The following is a 17,390-nucleotide window of genomic DNA, read 5'->3' on the forward strand; positions in this document are numbered from 1 at the left end:
TTCACTCACATATCAAATGATCCACTCCGTTCTTTGGATTTTCTGCACCATTAATCATCTCAATATAATGCTTTATGTGTTATTGGTGGATCCACATCTGTAAACCACAGAGGCAAAAAAAAACAAAAAAAAACCTTTGAGGCAGATCCAGTGTGACACAGGATATACTCTCCTCTCAGCCAAGTATTGTATCCCCTAAGCACACAGTAAGGTTCAATCCCATCTCCAATTTTCAACCCTACTCCTCGTCTTGGAGTGCTCCCTGGCCCCTCATTACAGACTTACAGGGAGCAGTGGTTGAAAACTCCCCCTATGAAATACGACAACTCTTCAAGACCTTCATATGTCGTCAGTAGTCGCTGACGGCGTTTACGTAAACAGACACGACTGGAAAAATCCATTACGCCGCCTTCTTGCGCTACTGTGGCAGTCCTGGTATGATGTCAACGCCACTGGCCGTTTATCTGATTGAGATAGAAGAGATTCCCGTAATTAATTCACAACTTCACGCTATAAAATCAAGTGATCAAATATAAAGGAACACGACTTCATAAGTTTTGTCACTAGCAGTGCTTTGAAGACTTACATCAGTGATTTGTGCTGTTATGTTACATAGCTAGCTAGTAAGGGGATGTTTTATTTCCATTATCAGGACAAAGACTATAGAATTATGGGAAAACATATTTCTGACTGGGAAAAAATCACGTGAATGCATCTCAAACTCAGGAGGTCAAATAAATGTTTGATAAACGAGTTGCCCCGTTGACGTCTTATGATGCTGGAAAATGGCGGACGGATGAAAACATTGGGTTAATGGTAACTTTTACCAAAGTTAAGTTTGGCGTAGACATTGAATCATTACCTTTGCTCTTCCTTGTCACTCAAATATTAGAAACAGCTGTAAACATATTGTTTAAATGCTCTGAGCAATAAAATGACTCTCCTTGTTGGCGTTGTGCTCCCACATTTCCAACGGGACGCACATGAAAACAACCAAAGTTGGAAAACGACTTCCCAAATGCGACTATCCGGGAAGCAGCTAAATGCAGCATCATACCAAAAAACGATAGAGAGCTCTCATAAGCCTCGGTTTGAAGTGTGCCTCTGAAAAACCTTCGATTGGAGGGTTAAAAGTGCAAAACAAAGGGTTAGGGTCAAGGAGTGTATTGTGATTGGGCCTAAATGTGTGCTTCTGGTCTTTCATGTTTCTTTAATTTGTGCATTAATAAGTTGCCATCACTGTTAGCTCCGCTGGACGCCCGTCAGCTCCCTGAGTGTTAAGTTCATTCAGAGATGACGAACTTGTCCCCCATTCAAAATCATCATCGGTGAAACTTCATCAGTCTGTCAGGAAAACATACACTTCATATACTTTAAACAGCATCCAACTGAAAATCGGCCAAACGTATTTTATTCCCCCTTACAGCTGAGTAGACAGTAATTCAGGCCATTTGTTGCATTCTGCTGGGAAGCCAAACGCAGCCATTATTCATATTTCCAGTGACTTAAATCTTAATCGTCAGAGCTGAGACAGGCCCTGCATCTATAAATCAGTCAGTCTGATTCAAGCAAAGCGGGCGTTTCCTGTCGGTTTCCTCTGAAGTTCCTCTGAAAAAAAAGTCTGGAAGCAGATGATTCTGCCTGAACCGCGCTGAGGCAGTATGGCACACATCATTGCTTAGCATGCATTCCCCCTGCCTCTGTATAATTCATTTCTCAGGCCTGTCGCCTCGCTTTTGTGGGGCTTCAGAGTCTCTCCTCTGTTCTTCGGGGGCCACAACCCCCATGTGTGAGTGGTGGTGCAGGCCCCCGGGGGTCACGGGAAGGGGCCCTCTGTTTAAACACAGTTGTGCGCTCTGCCGGCGCCGAGCATTCCTCGGGGCACAAACAGGTGGTAAATTAGGCAGACGGTGACGGATTGCCACCCCGGAGAGAAAGAAATATGTTTTGTTTATTCAATTTTTGTTTTTCATCGCTGCCGTAGCTACGGCGACGGCGGACACAAAGAGATTATATTCTCGCCTGACACCCGCCTCTGCACACACGCACCCTCCCTCTCCCTGCCACCAGGAGGACAATGAATCAAAGGGCCGCGTGTTTACAGACGCTCGGGGATAGTGCTCAAAGACAGGGCCCCCCAGCCTCCACCGCCACCCCTCTGCGTTCACCCAAGGGTAACAGGTCCCTGATCATTCACTCAGCTGATAACCAGAGGGGACAGGGGGCCTCAGTGCGGTAATTAAGCGAGCTCTAATTTCATTAGCCCTTGCTTGTTGGTGGCATGCAGTGTCAAGCTGCAGCACACTGCCCAAAGAAGATAAACCCAGTGGGAAGTCTGGCTGTGAGGGAGGCTGGGTTGGCAGCCATTGTGCAGCAGCGGGATCATCTCACACTCATCTCTTCCCCCTCACTGTCGGACGACTCAAACAGTGTCAGCACGCACTATTTTGTAATAGATTGTTTGACCCCGCGCTCTCCGTCTCTCTCCCGTGGCCACTTAGCTCAAACCAAGAGGCCGAAGGTGTGTGCGTGTGTGGATTTGTGTGTGTTTAAATACACGGCGCTGACTGAGAACATACTTGAAGAAGAAAGGAAAAGAGGTGGACCGAGCCAGGATGCTGTAACCGAGTCTCCTCCTTGGCCCGGAGAGGAGAGCGCTATCTCCGCTGGATTCTCACGCTGTGAAGTTGGATGGGGCTCTGGGAGCAGAACCCGGATAGCTCATGAGGTCGGAAACACATCCCGATTCTCCTGGAACTTTTTTTCTGTGGCTGGGAAGACAAATAGTGGCCCCTCCTCCCCCTCCTCTCACACACCCTTTATGTGTCTGGATGAAGGAGAGGGCTGCAATGAATGGCAGGGCTGTGAGAGCTCGCTCTACTCAGCCCAACAAACCTTCTTTCTTCTGAAATTGTGTGCAATTTGCTCACACCATGCATTGACACACACACTCAAACACCCCGCTCCTCCGGTTCTCCTCGTTCTTGGCAGCGGTAGGGGTCGACTGATGAACACCTAAAGTGATCATGTTCAGCCAGAAAGGCAAAGAAAGACTGACTTACCTTGAAATACATTTTAGATTTTATCATTAAGGAGGTCGGTTCAAGCATTAAAGGCAGAAGATACATAGATTCCTCACATGCGTTCCCCACTGACCACCTTTCCCATCGTCTGATCCAATCTTCTCCAGATTCGATCAGGTCCCACAATTGTTAGCGAGCCCCCCCACCGCACACTTAAACGTTAATAGCACATTCCTAGCTAAACCCACGGGGTAAAGCACTTCACTTCAAGCACAGATTAGCTCCATCGCTGCTGAGCTGTGTGCCTCTTGTAGCAATCAGTGTGATGACGTGATAGCTGCTCCATCCGACAGAGAATCCGTGCAGGGGAGTTTCTTTACTAATTTCCTGGTATGAAAATTAAAGTGGTGTTCCAATAGTTACCAGGCTGGGCTTGATTCAGCCAGAAGGTTGTTAATGTTCAGATGTTCCGAGTCCAGTTAAACACCTTATGGACCAATTGAAAATTATTTTGTAGAGAATTAAGGCCTATATCGTTAACAGATGTGCCATTTTTCCATAAAAATGCTCTTTTGGACGTATGTTACCCAATATCACCTCCACTGTGAGCCTGGCCACCCTTAGGATAAGTGTTTCTCTGCCCCTCACAGAGAAGTGTGCTTTCAGATGTTCTCCATCAGGAAGCGTTGCCTTCACACAGGGAGTGCTATGGCAACTGTTGCTGTAATAGGGAGAATGCTCAGGAGCACAACAAGGAAAGGTCAAAGGTCAGAGATGAAGGGAGGGAGCGGTGACACGCAACAAAGTCGGAAATTTCTGGGTCATGTTTATACAGCGGGTTTTATTGGACCTTTTATACAAAGTTGTATAAAAGTGCTGGCATCTGTCTGCTGCCTCAGACAGATGCCAACACTTTAAAAGAGGAGGTGTTACAGTTTATGTTAGATGATTGCAAGTACCCCTTCATTACCATCGCGGCATGTTCCAAATGTGTTCTTCTGACTGGTTTTTAAATGGATGTTATTTAATAGTTTTGATTATAAGTTAATGTAGTTACACATTATTTTTATACCTATTTTTCTGTCAGTTTTTTATTTTGGTCATTTAGGTTTAGCTCAATATTGAAACCTTTTATGCATTACTTTTTAGCTAACTGCCATAGGCTAACTAGGCTATTTTAACTATTCATTCTTTAACAAATAGCCCTTCTATATAAGATAGTTAGCTCAAAGTAATTGATAAAGGGGCCTAGTTAAGGCTGTGTCCAAAATCACTCACTCCTCCCTGTATGGTGCGCTACATAGTGAGTATGCCATTTTGTAGTGCTGTTATACCCTATATAGTGGACTCAAAGTATCCCACAATGCATTGTGAAAAGTAATGTATAACCGATGGTCACTAACCAAGCAATATTTACCATTATGCATTGTGCTGAGAGAAAAATGGCGGACAAACGCATAGTCCACAACCGATATTGATGTATGACGTCTCAACTGTGCGACAGCAGTGACGTCTGCCGATGAGCTCCCTATAGTCCACTATAGGACTCCCTATATAGCGACTAGGGAGTAGGGAATGAGTGAGTGATTTTGGACACAGCCTTAATAAACTTTTTTTTAACTAGGCCCCTTTATCAATGACTTTAAGCTAAGTATCGTATATAGAAGGGATATTTGTTGTTGTTGTAGATATTTTGGTTTTTATCTTTGACTTTTAGCTAACTACTTCAACTTTGCTATTAACCCATTAGCCTACTTTAAGCTAAATATTTAAACTATTCATGCATATACTCATAGCTGGCAGCATTTATCCCTTTGGCTAGCCTACTTTTAGCGAGGCTAACTAGGCTATTGATTCTTAACTTTAAGTTATCTAGGCTCCCTTACTTTTAGCTAACTATTTTATGCTGTAGGGCTACATGTTGCAGATTTCTTCAACTGTTCGTCTTTTACTTTGCAAAATATTTCAACTAGACTTTTTATTATTTTATATTTCAGCTAACTGCCTATTATTCATTACTTTTACTTATTTCGGCCGTTTCCACACTAGCCTTCTTTTACCTAAATAGGTTTGCTAACACTCTAGATGGTGATCTAACCCCAGCTTTCCCCCTCTTCTTCACCAGCTGTCCAAGTCCACGTTCTTAAAGGGGACAAAGCGGGCGAGTGGTGGAAATTCACCGTCAACATCATCTCCGTCTACAAGCAAGGTGAGCACCGCATCCGCCGCGGGGACCAGCTGCTGTGGGTGCGCGCCAAGGACGTGGCCTGCAAATGCCCAAAGATCAAGCCCGGGAGGAAGTACCTGCTCCTGGGCACGGACGACGATTCCCCCGGGCAGAGCGGCGTGGTGGCGGACAAGGGAAGCCTGCTCATCCCTTGGAAGGACCTGTGGGGCCGCCGGCTGAGGAAGTTCCAACAGCGTGACAAGAGGGGAAAGTGCTAAAAGTCGCTGGAGAGGAGGAGAGAGAGAGATTGAGGGAGAGGCGGAGGCAACACAACGTCTCCGCTGTGAGGAACGCAAGGAAGAGGAGAGGAAGAACGGAAAAAATAAATAAACTGGAAGAGTATAAGATAGAACGACACAGGTGAAAAGTAGGAGAGATGGGGGAATGACTGAGTGCTGCTGCTCTGAGTTGGAGCGAAGAGTTTAGTGTTTTTTAGGAACTTTTGTGAAGGAGCTCATTCTACAGTTGTTCTGTCCCTGTTTGTCTTTCAAGGTTTTGTTTTGTTGTGTAATTGCAGAGTTTGCACCTAATGTTACAGATATGTCACATCCTGGCTATTTTACCCATGATGCCCTTGTTGTTGTTGTTTTTTTTTTTTTACAGGCCCTTGTTCAGTTGTTTGAAAGAGCAATGTGTCTACTGTATCACCCTTTTGTCTTTTAAGAGGATCTATTCCCACTGTGCTGTGTGAAGCATTATCCTGTTAAATGAAGAGACACTGCCACTCATGTACGCGTGACGCGTCGCTTATGTAACCTGCCAAACTTTGGATAAACTTTTTCAACAGCCGAAAGTGAAAAAATTGTGAAATTACTCATAACTGTGGAAAACATAATAATAGGTGCCATTTTGCCGAGAGCCCCCTTGTTCGTATGTGAGTGTTACCTCAGTGAACCAACTCGTGTTGTGGGAACAAAATGCCATAATGATCCTCTGCTCGTTCCGTTCAGCGATCATTTTTTCACATCACAGGCGAGCCTGTGCTCGGCGCTTACCGATGTACCAACAGTGTGTTGTGATTGTGACCTCTGCAACGTATAGTAACCATACGTGCATACATAGACATTATTTTTAGTCGGTGATGCAGTAGCATCAGCTAGATGTAGAGTAGACATGTCAACCATGCACTTATTTTTACTAGTTAGAACATATGAGATATGTTCACATTTTTAGAGTGGCATCCAAAAAGAAATCCCATACTGTACCACATGATGCAAAAAAGCTGTGTCGTTCAAACCCTGCTCTGTACGGACTTGTGTTTTTGGTTGACAGAATTGAGTTGGGGTTTTTTTTTCTTATAAAGGACTAAATGTAATTTCCCAAACACTTCTGAGTGAGAAAACAGATGGAGAACCCTCTCACTTCATAAAAAAAAAGGAGAATATCGACCTATCAAGCAAGCCTCATACCACTGACATAATGCATGCTCATTATTTACTGTAGCTGATTGATAGCTAACAATGATTGTGAATTATGTACACATTTAATTTGTATACAGTATTCAATGTTGTGGGAAAATAACCTGTGGAGTGATAAAATATCACAGATGTTTATTGTACAGTGCGCTCAGCAGTGCGCTCAGCAGCGCGCCGTGTCAAACGTTCGTCGCCCTCGAAGCGACTTTTTGAGGACTGGATCACGTTATCAAGACTTGGTACTGGACAAAAAAGGCATGACCGATTGTCTACGTGTTATATAGCTGTATAGTATTACCTTTTTTTATTTTGTATTTTTTTCTTAAACATTAACTAGATCTATCTCCATGTGGACTTAACCAGAGTTTTTAAATACTAGAGGCTTAATAAAATGGAAAATGCAAATACACCAACGTCAGAGGGATGACTCACGTTTACGTGGGCGCCCCGAGGATCACACGCGGACCGTCACTCAGTTTACACGTGCACAATACCACACGCAGCACATATACACAAATGCAGGACCCCGCCCGGACACACACATGTGCACATACGTAAACACACGTAAATACGAGGGTACACCTCAGCACCCTGTGCATCACACTGTACGTCTTTGAAAACTACAAACGCACTTATTAAAGTCCTTGCCAACACATCTGTACCGACACACGAAGGTACTCCCGACCAGACTCTCCATAAATATTATACCCGAATAATTATCTCTGCTCATGTTTATACATTGGCTTGTAAATGTTGTTTAGCAGTGTCCATTGCAAATGGTTGTGTAATGTCTTGTAATACTAATATATTATGTTTATCACAAATGAATATATTTAATGACACATGGAATAATGTGGCTTTTGTGGTTTTTATTTTTTTGATCTTTTATTTTTTACCTTTATTTTGCATTGAACTGTAGACGGCTGTAATGAAAAGTATTGATACGTGTTTGGCTATTGAACAGCCTGATAGAACTGAAAATTAATTCATCTGAAATAAAGCTGTGTGAAAAAAAAAAAAGAACAAAAAAATGAAGACGATCCACGCTCAAGTGACATTTTTTAGTGCGCTATTTTCATAACAATGCACCGCACAACGCACGTCTGAAACGCTGTTATTGCAATTCACTGTGACAATGCGCTCTAACACAATTCTGCAATTGTTCAAAACGGTGTAATTCCATTTTTGCAATGAGCCAACAGCATTCGTAATTAGTGGCCTTGCAACTAAATTATAATTACTCACATAAAATATAAAAAGGCCCACAAACATTTACTGTAGTCAACACTTTAAATTAGAGATTCATTTTTATTATATACAGGGAATTAATAAAATATGAGACAGAAGATGAGGCGAGGGAATAAGGGGGTAACATGTTTGTGTTTAAGTGGACTGGAGGGGCTAATTAAACCTTATTCTTCTTTTCTGAATTACGGAGAACCTATTTAATAGGCCTAATTACAGGGGGCAGGGATAATATTACTGGATGCCAAGGAAAACAAGGGGAATGTGTTGATATTGTTGATAGTGCAATGAAATTCATTATAGTATCATTTATTTTGAAATGATTACAATCTGCATAATTGAAGTTGCTGAGGAACAAGACTAACATGGGCGTGCCTTCAAAGTGATAGCCATAAAGCAGTTACATTTACTTTCCAATGATGATAAAATACATGGGGAGCAGTGACGCAGTTTCCGAGGTTCAAAGGTTCAGAGGTATCGGCATTGCGCAACAAAGGGTTGCATTACAAAATAAAAGTCTGTAACATCTTCATGCTACAGAAACATGGAACATGTGTACAGTTATTGTGTGCAACTTGTATGTCTACACCCGGGAAATAATCCTGTGGTGCATTGGTTGGTGCAATCCAGAATCCATCAAACAGTCAACACCGAGGTCAGAGACGAACCCAGACAAGCTTTTATGTCCTCACATATCATCAGATCATGAAGGATTATGGAGTCAAATACAGACTTACTTCACTCAGATCAACTGGAAATCTACATAATGAAGAATACTAATGTCTAAGTTTGCACCAGGAACTACAGCCAAGGTGATTGGTATTATTAACCACCCAGTTTGCTTTCTTTTAATAAAGCACAGCAGCCGTTGTAAAAGGACATAGTCTTAGCCTGCTGGCTCCCAGTCTGTACTGTGCAGTTGTTCGTTATTTAGGGTTGCCCAAAACCTTTTTCCAGTCAGGGCAAAAACTAGATATTCTATCGTTGACCACAGGCCAGAGGTAAACACCTATTATATAATGTGTTAAGATGCAAAATGTAGCTGTACGTAATCCCTGAGAGGCACGTGAGAAAATAAAATCTAGGGCGCCCATTAGCTCAGCTGGTAGAGCAGGCGTCCCATGCAGTGGCCCTGTCCTCACTGTGTCCTCACAGCAAAGGGCCACTGTGGACCTGACCTGAACGTGACCAGAAGAGGTGAAAAACATGGATAATCCAGGGTTATCTTTTGGATTTCCTTATTATCTTTCATTGGTCTCTCAGGGCTTCTGTAGCGCTGAATCCTCAGTTGACTTAATTTACTGACTTCATGCTCAAAGTGTCACTCTGCCTGCTATGCTAATATTAACAATAGTCATTAATAAACAAATCCTAAGGGATCCAAAATATCTAAAGAGCACAAAAAGTACAAGAGCCTAAACAACAATTTGTGGCATACTTAATCTATTCATTTATTTTTGCTAGATTTACTGGTTAATGAAAAAAAAAACCTTGTTCTCCAATATGCAATTTATTGCCTCTACTACCTCCTGTGTACTACATATAATCTACATATACAAAAGTATTTACACTATACATTGCGACCTGTGATGTAAAGCTTTCCAACATTTTATTTGCTGGGATGCAAGGTGCAGGAATTAACCGTAGGTTTTTACACACAGTGCAATATTAAAGTAACACATCATAAAATGAGGGTTACTTTCACTTTAACAGATTATTATCCCTTTGTAATGTAGATAGTTACTTAAGTAAAGGATCTGGGACCTTTTTCACCCTCAAAGAAATATGTGGAGCACATAGTTAGGCATTAGAAGTGCTCGCATTAAAACGTTAGCCTCAGCCAGAGAACTTCAAGCATGTCCTGCAGCGCACATCATCATTTGTGTTGGATCCTGCGCATCTATGGACTTCACAGACAATAAGAGACTGGCTGTCAGGATTGCTATAATGCAGGCATATTACTAAAAAGGGTGATATCACCAACGTGTCTAATCCAAACCGCAGATGTTATTGTTGTAGCTGGGAGGTTTTGGCATCAGTGGAAACCCTTAACTTATTCCTATGGGAGCTTTACACGAAAACACACAATTCTGAACCCGCTCCAAATGAGAGTCCATCTGTCTTGGCTTGAAGACAGGGTATTGATATACTGCTCCCCCAATGCCCGGTGCAAAATACTCCAAAGGGGCCAACCAATTATACAGTCACTGCTGAAAGCTTAAGCTGTGTTCTCCATTAATATAAGGCCACCAGGATTACTACCCATAAAACCGTTCTTAAGTATTGGTAGGTGGAGGCGGGAGAGCCCGGGATGAAGAGGCCAGTGCATGAGTGCGTGCTTGAGTTTCTTATAGGCTTTGTGGTATGAAGCATGTTAACGTGCCTGTTCAGGTTCCTTGGCTTCACTCACAATGACATCACAATGTCATTCAGAGCCTGCAAGAAATGAACAATTTCACTCCGGCCTATTAAGGCCGAACGACTGTTGCGCAAGCTCCCAACGGGACTGCGATTTCTCTCATGATTTGGGCGGGATGGGAGAGTTGAAAAGAGATCTGGGTGTGTGTGAACTTCCCTCTCACTGTGCGCAAAGATGAAGCTGGAACAACAAACACACAGACGCGATATGACCGAAGTTTCTGGCATTCGCAACACGCAGAAGTGGACTGAACGCAGAGGTTGGGTTTCCATCAGCAGCGCCGACTTGGAACTTTCCGTACGGATGAATCCCCCGGTCGCACTGATTCCATTGTCTGCATGTTAACAGTGAGAGTACTCCTCTGGAAAACAGAGTCAGGCAGGGCGTGCGCTGATGATGCGACACGCTGAGGTTGTCCTGGCTTCGGTGGCAGGGTGGCCCTCTGCCCTTTGATTGTACGCTGTGCCGACAGCTGCCAGGAAATGGAAACAGCCAGTGGTTGAGTGAAATGGCTTAAACTCCCATGCCATGTATTCTATATGTCTGCTGATGAGGACGGGATGGAAAAGACCCTGATTTCTTTGTCAGACCGGGCACATAAAACATTCGGAAGGGGTTGAATTTATTGCCTTTTCCTTATTGTTCCTTACCCCCTTGCTTTTCCCTGACAGGTAAGCGGTAAGTGTTATGAGACCGCTGCGGCTGTCTGCAATGTTGAAACAACATCACATCAGGGGATTCTGTGACTTCCATGCTTTTTGTTGCGTTTTATAACTCTGCGGGGACACTTTCCATTTCCTCCGATATCCTCAGACCCAGGAGGAGAACATTTTCAACTGGACTATTTTAAAAACTTAAAGGTGCGATATCTAAGAAATGTCTACCTGTCAAATTCGATTCAAATACTCAAAACAAATATATGGCTGCTACTCTGCTTTAGACATAGTAACTGCTTACTGTAAAGGCCATTAGCTAGTTAGCTCAGTTAGCAGTGCAGCTAGTGGCTTGGACTGGGAGCTCAGGACCAGGGGAGTGCTAATGTTTACACTGCTAATACAGGACCTCTTGACCAGGACAGGACAGGGCTAGCTGGTTAGCATGCTAACTTCAGTTGACATTTCCACAACACAATACGCAGAATTCATAATGTCAAAACTATAATTAATTCACATTCTCTTGAGAATTCCAGTTAAGTTTTGAATGTTTTTAACTCAAATCAAAGCATTTTGCAACAGCAAGAAACGGTTGATTAATGAAGTTGAGCCGGAAGTTACTGGTAAGAAAACATTGCTAATAACAACCTTCTTGCTGTTGACTGTCACGGTTTGGTTTTTTTGGTAGTCATTTTCCGTTTTATTTTGCAGATTTATCCTCATGTGTCTTGTTGTGACTTTCCACTTCCTGTCTTTGTCCTTTTCCCAACAATTTTCTGTGTTCACGTGTGTTTCTGCTTTGTTCTCCACGGCTTCTGGTTTGTCTTCATTTTGTATTTGGACTTTTCTTTTGGAGTTTCCTTTGCCCACCTTTTGTTGTTTGCATCTTGGATACTGGATTTTGAGTATCAGCCCATCATTAAAGCTCTCTTCTTGTAGCTCCTTCCTGCCTGCCTCTGTGTCCAAATATGGGTGCACACCATTTTTGCAAACCACAACATTGACGAGATCTTCTGTCATCTCCAATAAAGAAACATCTAGATGTGACAATATAAAATGTGTTTTCTGTTGAAAAAGTATTTCACTTGAGTGACTTCAGCCTGCTCCCAAATACACTGCAGATGGGTTTGTGGTTTGTTTATATTGGTTGTCGGACAATCACTCGCTCTTTGGACAAGGTGTTACAGCCTAAGTCTTGAGTAATACTATAAATATAGAAATCTACGAACACATCTAAAGCTCCTAACATCTATTGAGACAGATAACCACCATGGTGGGACCGGAAGCATCCCAGACAGCTTAACCCCATTCACACACCCTCATCAACAGGCCTCACAGAGCCTTTGAGTACAGAAAAGGGAAAAGTGAAAAACGATGCATTGAAATCGTTCAATAACAATCTAATTAGCAGGTGATTGCAGTGTAGTGACAAGACGTCCATTAACTTTAACAGTGCAAATGGACAATGTTTTAATGGCTACGATTGGGGTTTTATTGCACAGGGAGGGTGAGAACTAATTATTGAGGTCGACCCAAATGAGAGCGGCGAGGCCTGTGATACTTAAGTGGATTAGCTGTTTGGGGAGAAGGAATAACACCAGAGGGGATCACAGGGACTGATTTGTGTTACCCGGCAGCCACGGACCTTTAGCGCCACCATTTCTAATCTCTATTCACACACGAGTGCCACAGCATGTCATTTTGGTTCAATCGTTTCCATCAAATCCTGTTCAATTTGAGGTTTGATTTCATGGATGAGATCTGTGCTACCAAGACCCTGAGTGGGAAAACTATATACAATCAGGGTCCTTAGTTGTTTTTTTTCCGAAAACCCACTTGGCCTCCTGCTCCTTCTTCTTAACCCTCCGTAAAAACCAGAGCTTTGCAACAGATGCTGTTTTGTTTGCTCCTAAGCACCCAACTAAACAGGGAACAATATAACACCGTGTTCCCTCAGCTGACTAAATGTATTTCCAAGCACTGTTTGCTTTGCTCCTCTCGAAGATGGGAAAACAAACACATGATTTATGCATGCGGAGCAGATTTCAGTTCATGCAAATGTGCGTGGTGATTGCCAGTTCATGTCAAATAAACCAAAATCAATGCTGTCTAAATAAACCTTGGGAATTTGGCTTGACTTGTGTCTTTGGGGAAACCATGACAGGCATCGACGCATTTACCCTCCTTCACTTCTAAACCCTTTTCACCTGTCACCCATTTGACTGCAATCTATACACACTACCAGGTGGTGTGCTGCATTTTCCGCTCTCCTTTTTTTTTTTTTGCGCTGCCTTCCTTCCATCCCTTGATGGCCGCTCTTGTGCTTCCCAGCCTTCATTCACAGTCGGGCTTCAGCAGAATGAGGGAATGGGGCTCCCTGAAACAAAGCGTGAAGCACCTTCGGAAGATGGAAGGAGGGCCTGAAGAGGTACTTGATATCAGGCCACTGTGTGACCACCGCGTACACACACACACACACACACACACACACACGGACGGTAACAAAACCCACTGCCAAAAAACATATATGTGCACACACGCACACACACAGACTCCAAATGTATTACACACTCTGCTTTTGACACCAACACCTTCAGAGCCCTCCCCAACACCCTCCCCTCCACTCACTCATTCACTCTCTCCCAAACTGCCTCTCCATTTCCCCTCTTTCTTGCATTGCACATGGTTCAAAAGCTGTATTTCTGGCTTACTAGATTGGAGCACAAAGGCTCTTCTTATGCATCCTGGAGAAGCCCCACTAGAGAGGCCTCGATCCCATCCTGGATAGTGAGATTGCACACAGACAGAGTCAGTCCTCTTTTTTTCTCATTACCATTTCCATACAGGATTAAGCCACTTGGCTTTTGGATGGTGTGTACTATATTTTTTCACCCGTCCGGCCTTCACTCCCCCCCCCCAACGCTGCATTCTCCAGGTCCAAGTTAAATGATCAGTTAGACAATCAGCTCATAAACCAGCTCTTTTTAATGTCCATTCACGCACACTGCTGGGCCCGGGGGGATGCCGAGTGGATGGACCTCATTGGAGTCTGCGCCGTGAGGAGAGCCCTTCAGTCGCCTCACAGTAGCAGCCTGTTTTCACCCTCCAGGCTACGACAGGGACAAAAGGACACCAAAAAAAGTTTCAAAGATATTAAAAGCAATTTGACATTTTATGGGCTGATTACTGTGACTTTAAAGTTACAACACTTCAGATTTCCTTCAAATCAAAACAACTTTGGATGCTATTCGTGGTCGGCATTATTTCTGTAATAGCTATTAAGTGTATTCAAAATAAGTGATTATCTCTTTTTACAGTCACTGAAAATTGCCAATATAGCATTCACAGGGAACAATGCAGCATGTAATATCTGCCTCACGGTTCTGTCTCCTAAAGCCACATCAGAGCTGCATTAAAACACTGCTGATGCAAATCAGTGGCTCGGTGAACTTTATTGTGAGGCAGTGACAGGAAACACAGTTTGATTGACAAGTTGGTTGTCAGATTTTCAGAATATTGATATACATATATCAACGTTCAATCCAAAAGTCCAGTCTATGCTGGGCTAATATGGATGAAAGCTGATGTATTTGTATGTGAAAGTGTATTCTTTATGTTCAATAATGTAAAAGAATATTGTTCTATTTAGACGTAATGTTTATGACAGAGAAAATTTGAGAAAATATGGAATAGAAACACAAGCGACGCATGAAAATCTGGAACTTTCCTCCTCTGTACTCGGCTGTATCCCCCTTTTCCTTCCCCTCCCGGACCCTCCCTTCCTTCTCATCCGAATACATTAATATCTGAAAGTGTTGGCTCGCAGAAAAAATACTCATGGACTAAACAAAGTGCAGAGTGACTTCAGGGTCTGGGATCTTCAAATAAACCCTGCCTGGGTGTCATGGGGACCAGGAAGTGGAATTAACTGCTATATTAGCTGACCTTCATCTTGTTGTTTGTCTCAACCTGCCTGGCTGGGCCCCGGGCTGGCCCGTAACCACGGTCTCCGGGCCCAACAATGCGGGCATTTCCCTCGGCGAAAAAACACAGGCCTCGGGGGTTTACTGAGCAAACAAGGCGAGTCGTGCCAAACACTCCTCGCTCCCACATTTCACAATCACTTTTTCTATCGCCATCTTTCCCTCTTTGCTCCTGCCCGTCCGCGGAGCTCTGAGAAGCTACCAGACAGTTCTGGGTCGAGTGTGAGACAGAACTGTAGGAAAACACAGCGCTGACCTGCGCTGAGATTCGGTGTTAGAGAAAACGGCTCATGTTGACGGCCTGTAACTCGGCGTCTCGCTGTCGTTTCCAGAGAGGCTGCGACATCAATGTTACGCTTTAACACTCTTTCTCCCTGTTCAACCTGCTGTGTAACCTATTTCAGGTGCATTTGCAGAGCTAGATGTGTCCTTTTGATTTTTTGTCCTCAGTAATGGTTTTTATTCGTATTCAAAGAAATGCAGCACATTCAACAATCAATCAATTAATTCTTCATATATAATTTACAACTCTTATTATCAATATTTCTACTTTTGTAAATTTCCAGAACGTGAACAACCACTTACGAAGAAAATCCTCCAAACAAAAGGCATTTTTAGGCGATTAGAAAGCTAGAAAATCTTGGGAAAAACACTCTTAGATAACTTAGATGAGAAGATCAATACTGCACTGCCTTCAATACAATATAAGGATGCAGTCAGCTTAGTTAGCTTAGCTTTAGCACAAAGCCTTGGAGCAGGGGGAAACTGCTAGCCTGAGTCTGTTCAAAACTGGCCTACTAGCACCTCAGGGTGAATATGTATAAAAAGATGGGTTATATGACATACTATTTCATAGCCAGGCACAGTTACTTGAAGCGGTTTGGAATTATAGTTGAAGCGATTTCTCTGAAACATATAATACATCAGTAAATACCCAACCTGTGAGCACTTCAGAGGTTATCAGCGATATAAAACATCATTCACCCTGTGCAGAACACAGAGACTCATCTACTCACTTTAGCCATAAACTATTCAAACTTGATTGGTTATCAATTTATTTATAGTGTCCTAGTAGGAAGCTTAGAAGTGGTGATCCTAAAGTCATACGACCACAATGTAGTTAGTTTATAGCTTTTTTACTTCATTATTTACTTTCATTTAAGGCTACTATTTTTGCAATAACCCAAAATGCAATTGAAAAGTTCATGTTGAGGGAAACTGGGCGATGCTTACTTCTGTGCTAGCCTGCAAATATGCCTTTCCTTTACAGTAGGCTTCAACTTTTTAATTAGCGACTTTAAAAATAGCTGGTGCTCAGATTTTGTTACCTTGGCTAGATTCCCATCCCCCTTCGTGCTAAGCTAAGCCCAAAGGCTACGACACTGGGCTCATTCTCTTCTACTCCTCCGCCAGAAAAACACAAAGCGTATTTCCCCAAAAATGTTTGCAAAACCTTTGCTGCAACAATAAATCATATCCAATGAAAACGTCTGCATGTACTTTGACTATATGACTGGACACTGTTGAGTTTCACCTCTGTTTCAGAGGTCCGGGTCTGCTTTCACCATTAGTCAGTGTGTTGTTCCATCCGACAGAAGTTGACATAAAAGCAGAGTAAAAGTGAAGTGGTCCTGCGTCGCTAGTAAATCAGCCTCCGTGCTCGGATTAATACAGGAAGACATCAAACGCTCAGGAAACAGAACTGCTGCATTAAAACCAGCGCAGAGCGACAGGAGAGCGCTGCCATTTCACTGCAAGGCCACGACTTCTCTGTACCTCCTCTGAGTAAAAGAAAGGACTGCATCAATTGTTCTCAGGGGGAGACAAATTTATGTCATCAGGAATTTTAAAAAATAGTTACACGATAAAATATAATATGTCTGAGGTTTGAGGGCTGTAGCTCCGTAGCAGATCCCTCCTCACAAGGCATTAAAGGGTGGGAGCAGACCTTCAGAAAAATATCAATGCTCCGGATCAAAGGGAGAAGGAGGAAATCGCACCTCCTGTTTAGATACAAGGTCTGATGGTGCGATTTGGCCGACGGTGTGTGTGTGTGTGTGTCGCAGGGGGTGGTCGGATTCAATCTCGCCGCGGCATCAAAGTGGGGCGGCCATCAGAAGCCCAGCATCAGCGCAGGGATCAAACACGTCTCAGTCACAGCAATCATCCACGGGGTCACAGGAGGAGGACCCGGGTCAGACCGCCAGCCGGGAGCAAATCTGTTTACACGTACCTGCGCATACAGCCATCACACACACACACACACAAACAAACACACACACACATATCCACCTTCAGGATGGTGACCTTGGGTTTCATGCTGTATTCTTATTAGCAGGACTGTTCCTTGAATATTTCAATGGATATTTTCAAAGTATGATCAACAGACTTCAAATCAATGTCTGAGTTTTCGTGATTACAATAT

The 17,390-nt window shown here is 43.2% G+C and overlaps 1 protein-coding gene across 2 annotated transcripts in view; it reads left to right on the forward strand.

Moving 5' to 3' along the window:
- ntn1b (netrin 1b) overlaps positions 1 to 7,700 on the forward strand; it is a 45,881-nt gene extending 38,181 nt beyond the window's left edge. For both annotated transcript variants that reach the window (XM_030408694.1, XM_030408695.1), the window contains exon 7: positions 5,149 to 7,700. In XM_030408694.1, coding sequence (XP_030264554.1) covers positions 5,149 to 5,468 — 320 coding nt within the window. In that variant the 3' untranslated portion in view covers positions 5,469 to 7,700. The remainder of the gene's footprint in view (positions 1 to 5,148) is intronic.
- Positions 7,701 to 17,390: the final 9,690 nt, after the last annotated feature.

Source organism: Sparus aurata, chromosome 23 (genome assembly GCF_900880675.1).
Source record: "Sparus aurata chromosome 23, fSpaAur1.1, whole genome shotgun sequence".
In the NCBI taxonomy this organism is placed as follows: Eukaryota; Metazoa; Chordata; class Actinopteri; order Spariformes; family Sparidae; genus Sparus; species Sparus aurata.